The following is a 5,468-nucleotide window of genomic DNA, read 5'->3' on the forward strand; positions in this document are numbered from 1 at the left end:
CAAAGGTTCCAGTACGTAAATCTCTTCCTTCCAATTCAGTCTCCAGACTGACAAACCAAATGCAACACAAAACCAAATCTTCCAGGCTTTCTTTCCTGGTGATAAGGACTGTTGTTTCTTGTTATCAACCCTACCTGACCGACTCCCAAAATTGCATATGGACGAAGATTCCTCCCAGAACAAAGGTGCCAGCACAGAAAGCTCTTGCTGCCCATAGAGTGCCCAGGCTAACCCTGGGCACTCTATGTATACCAGAGTGCCCAAGTATACCAGAAAACCAAAGGTTCCAGTCTTTCTTTTCTGGGGAAATGGCTATTTTTTGATTTTTTCAGATCTACCTCCCAACTGAAACCCGACTCCCAAAATTGCAAATGGACTAAGATTCCTCCCAGAACAAAGGTACCAGAACAGAAAACTCTTGCTGACTGCAGCGCGGCAGCAGTTGGGGCTCTGCACCACGGAGGTGGCAGGGCCGGGCTGAGTGGTAGGCGTGCTGGTTGTTATCAGCGAGCTCAGGATTGACAGACCATGAACTTTTTTCATCGCCATGACCTCGTCCCTCTTCTCCCTCCTTTGCTGGCACATGGAGACCCCTGAATTGTCCTCCAGGGCACATACTTGAGGCAGAGGAGGGAGAGGAGGTGGAGAGGTGGCCACTCGCCCGGAGCAGAGAGCCGGGGTTGGCAGGGACAGGGATAGACCGGGCGGTGGATCCGCGGATGCGGCACTGTCGAGGAACCTGTGGGCTCCTGATGTAGTTCTGCCCTCTTAGGTATCAGAGCAGAGATAACACATTTAAAGGAAGGTGAAGGGTCTGCATTTGTACTGAGGGGCACAGAGAGCGTATCAGCCCCACGGACCTGTGTAAGAGCTGCAATGGCAGGAAAATTGTTACAGAGAAGAATATCCTAGAAGTGCACATTGACGAAGGAATGAAGGATGGTCAGAAAAGTAACATTCCATGGATGGTCCCGCAACGAGTCTTTCTGAGCCCAGGGCCACATGGCTGGAATTCTCTCCTTTCTTACTGTTTTTTCTGCTCTCTCACTACCTCTAACACTTGGTCTGGCTTGGCTGCACCTCGTTCCATCGCACTGTCTGCCTTCACAACTTCTTCAGCACACCTCCGAGATGTAGTGTTCAGATCCTTGAGGAGTGACACTCCAAGTTTTGCAGACCATTTCTGTGTCTTTTCCACGCTCAAGGCAAGCCCAGAATCCTCCTCCTATCCAAAGAGAAATCGCGGTGCCTGCCTGGAGGGGATCCAGGAGACGATGGCTCAGGAGAAGTTAGGGACACACATTGCAGCTGACTGCAGTATGTCCAGACTTGCGCTACACTGTGCTATGTCACTTGACTCCCAGACGTTCTGTCACAAGACTTTGCTCTGTGTAGGACTGAAACGCCCTGTCTTCATAGGGGCGCTATTTTACTCCACTGTAGAAACAATTAACCGGGTTCTCTATTTCTAAGAAAATCCCCTGAAAGTTCCAAAGACGATGGTGTCAATGAATCCGTGTCCGGCAGGGCGCAGCAATACAGCGCCGCGTCCCTAACACGGGATGCGGAGAGCCAGAGGACGGTCCAACGACGATCTCCGGACACCGACAGCCGCCCCGCTGGCACCCACAGCTCTCTGGACCCTTTAGGAGCGTGTGCCAGGAACTCGGGTCTGTGGCCAGGGAGCTGTCGGTAGAAATGGATAAAATCACCAATTCGTATGTTGGCGGTTGAGAACTTGATGGTGATTTCACTGCCCTCTGTGGTCTCTGAAAATAGGTCCTGTTGCACCTGGGCTCTGCCTGCAGACACTAACGGGGAGATAAAGAAGAAAAACCGTCAGAATTGCTTTTTGCACTGGATGTTGTTTCCCAGAACAAAGGGCACAGAAGCAGTCAGGACCATACGGAGAAGAATTTTAAGAGGATGTCGAGGTGTGCAGAAGTGGAAGTGTCACTTCCACTTAGTTAGTATTAGCTGGAGAGATGAGTGCAGGAAGAGAGGTGGATTGGTGCAGTCTCTGAAGAATGGAAAGTTGCGGATATAAGCAAAGCAAGAGAGAAAGAAAAGCAGGAAAGGGGAATGACGGACTGCAGGACTCTGAAGGACAGAGAGTAAAGCAAGGAAACAGGAAAGGCTAGACAAAGAAGAGAGTGATGAGTTTTCCGAGGGAATGCTTTATGGAGGAGAGGGAAGGATGGACGGGAGGATAGTTCGGAGACAGAGTTCTGTGAAGAACCGACCAGGCAGGACGGCAGCCTCGAGGGACCTGCACAGCCATCCCAGCCCCTGCTCCAGCCTCCACGGTCCCCGACCACCAGCCCTGCACACCGAGCAGAACCGCGGCCGGCACCGCCAGCCCCATTCCCCGCCAGGGCCGCATCTGCCAATCTACCACCCGACCTCTCCCTCCTCTCCCTCCTCTGCCTTCTTCTAACTCCGTTGTCCTCTTCAGCCAACTCCGCCCCGGGACTGAACCCGGCCTCCGTGTCTCTTGGGCTCTTGTTGGGTGCGGGCTGGATGCAGAGGGCAGGCGAGAGCAGCGGCAGCACGGCGGCAGTCGGGGCTCTGCACCGCGGAGGCGGAGGGGCCGGGCTCGGTGGCAGGGGTGCGGGTTGGTATCGGGGAGCTCAAGATTGACAGACCATGAGCTTTTTTCATCACCATCATCTCATCCCTCTCATCCATCCTTTGCTGGCACGTGGAGACTCCTGAATTGTCCTCCAGGGCATGCACTTGTGAGAATGGTCGAGGGGCACGAGAGGCAGACCATCCCTCCGGGCTCAGCAGCCCGAGCTCAGCCTCTCCTGGCCTGTCCTTTCTGGCAGCAGGAGCACTTCTGCTGGGGACAAAGACCACTTGGGGTTTAGTCAGGGGTTGTGGCACCAGTGCTACAGTGAGGCAGTGCATGGGAGAAGCACCTTACCCAGAGAAAGCTCGGACATGGCATGACATCTCCCTCCTGCTTTGAACTTCATGGAGATGCAGTCTCCTTGAGGAGAGCTCTACTGTGTCCCTCCTCCTGTTCCTCTTTTTCAGAGGACCAGGGAACAACCTGTCACACCTGAACTGGATGTGCTGGAACCAGCACATCTGCAGCAGGTTGAGGGGCACTCAGAGGCACAGCCAAAAATTTTATTCTCTTTCCCATCTCTGTCACCTCCGTAGGAAGAGGATATGAAGGACCACCAGGGAAGAGTGTGATCTATTCCCATGTGCACTGGAAAACCCCAGGTCAACTCCCCAGGGCATGCATCCCAGACCTGCCAACCACTCTTGGTTGGCACTCACAATAGAACCACTGCTTCCAGCACTGGCTTTTCACCAGTCCACAGAGGTTCTTTAACCTTCCCTGGAGAGATGCGGAAGGACTAGACAGAGTGTCTCTCTTTGCATTGAACAGACAAGTCTTGAGCACATATCTGGTGTTGGTGTGGGGACATGACCCTGAGCAAGTACAATTGCCATCAACCTCCTGGGGGGGCCTTGAAGTTATGTGGGATAAAAAGTGTCTCTGTGTCACTTTGCATTTCTGGTACTAAACCCTGGCAAAGCCCCTGGATGCAACTCTGGGATGTGCTTCTGTGGACAGAACTCCCCGTGTCCATCCCTCAGGTCGTGGGGCATCTCAGATAGTGGCAGAGCAGGTGGCACCCCACAAGGGCTGAGGTGCATCCAGGCTCCGGGCGTGGTAGCAGGAGCTCCAGGAGATACTGCCCCTGCTGCCATGAACTGTCTGTGTGTGTGCAAGGGAAGGACTCGTGTGCCTGAAAACCCTTGCCTGACTGAGCAGTGAGCCCCCGCCAGGGCACCACTGGTCATCCACCAAGACCCCAGAGGCCATTTTCCAGCACTGTTGTGCAGCACGTCGTTCCCAGTCTGTCGGTACATCCAGGGTTGCCCCATCCCAGGGACAGAATCTGGCACTTCCCCTTGTTGAACTTCCTCTGGTTGATGATTGCCGAAACCTCTGATTTGAGGTCTCTCTGCAGGGCCTCCCTCTTCCATGAGGCCCCAGAGCGTCACAATAGCCCCTTGATTCCATGGGAATCTGCAGTGTTCCAGTGTTCCATTGGTAACATGAGGCCCATATTGTCACAATGGCACTGAAATGAGAGAGGATCTCCTTTCAGAAGATTTAGTTGAAATAAAAATGGTATCCTAATCAACAAAGGGATTTGTTTTCTTGGCATGGTAGTGGTCTTTTCTTTTAAGACTACAATTAGTTTTAGGAGAGAGAATGTAGATGATACATGGAAACTAATCAAGTGTGTATCGTATGCCCATCTTCAAGAAATTAGCTTACATGCCTCAGAAAATTTGTTTAATAAGAGATTGTTCTGTTAAGAAGAAAGTCAATTAAATATTGTTTAAGCAAAGGGGAAGTTCTAAGACACGTCTTAACTGGTCCTAGAACATTCAGTTTATGGGTTAGAAGTTGGATCAATCAATCAGAGATGCTACGAGACCTGCTAAGCGAGAAGACCACGCTGCGAAAATGACTGCCCCTCCCAGAAGAAATGGACGCTAGATGGCAGTCTTGCTCCATGAATAAAATCCAAGATGCTATTTGACCGCAAAATCATTACATAATTATGGACTGCTTGTGAAGGGGGTGTCTTTCAAATATCACTGTATTTATATTCCGAAATTTATACTGATTCTTTGATTAATGCATGGCAAAGTACCCCCATAAATCCCCAACTGGCATCTTAAAGAAATGTTTGATCCAATGGTTTCTGGTCATTGGGTTTAATTCTTTTGTTTTACCCCTTTGATTCCATGAAGTTCCAAAGATATCCCAGGGTTTGTTTAATTCCATGAGGTCCTGCACGTCCCAGTGACGTGAAATACAGAACCTGGTTAATTGTTTCTACAGCGGAGTAAAATAGCGTCCCTATGAAAAGAGACCGTTTCAATCCTACACAGAGCACAGGCGTGCGACAGAATGTCTGGGTGCCAAGTGACATAAACAGCACAGCGCAGTGCAAGTCTGGGCATACTGCAGTCAGCTGCAATGTGTGTCCCTAACTTCTCCTGAGCCATTGTCTCCTGCATCCCCTCCAGGCAGGCACCGGGATTCTCTGGTTCATGAGGATCTTTCTCTTTGGATTGGAAGAGGATTCTGGCCTTGCCTTGAGCGTGGAAAAGACACAGTACGGGTCTGCAAGACTTGGAGTGTCACTCCTCAAGGATCTGAACACTACATCTCGGAGGTGTGCTGAAGAAACTGTGAAGGCAAACAGTGCGATTGAGCGAGGTGCGGTTAGACCAGACCAAGTGTTAGAGGTAGTGAGAGAGCAGACAAAAGCAGTAAGAAAGGAGAGACTTCCAACCTTGTGGCCCTAGGCTCAGGAAGGTGGTGGCAGGACGATACCTCATTTTCCTCTCAGTACAAATGCAGAGTGCTCACCTTCCTGTAAATGTGTTATCTCTGCTCTGATACCTAAGAAGGCAGAACCATGTCA

The 5,468-nt window shown here is 51.1% G+C and overlaps 1 long non-coding RNA gene and 1 gene segment (V, D, J or C); one reads left to right on the forward strand and one right to left on the reverse strand.

Moving 5' to 3' along the window:
- Positions 1 to 4,406, forward strand: part of LOC113960607 — a 10,523-nt gene extending 6,117 nt beyond the window's left edge. Inside the window, exons 2-3 of the long non-coding RNA XR_003532063.1 lie at positions 3,193 to 3,200; positions 4,394 to 4,406. This is a non-coding gene — a long non-coding RNA (uncharacterized LOC113960607). The remainder of the gene's footprint in view (positions 1 to 3,192; positions 3,201 to 4,393) is intronic.
- Positions 1,423 to 2,383, reverse strand: LOC113960606. The segment is given in 2 exon segments: positions 1,423 to 1,811; positions 2,332 to 2,383. Coding segments are annotated over 2 exon segments (414 nt in total).
- Positions 4,407 to 5,468: the final 1,062 nt, after the last annotated feature.

The sequence above is a fragment of the Corapipo altera genome, unplaced genomic scaffold, assembly GCF_003945725.1.
Source record: "Corapipo altera isolate COAL_440 unplaced genomic scaffold, ASM394572v1 60300, whole genome shotgun sequence".
NCBI classification, from domain to species: Eukaryota; Metazoa; Chordata; class Aves; order Passeriformes; family Pipridae; genus Corapipo; species Corapipo altera.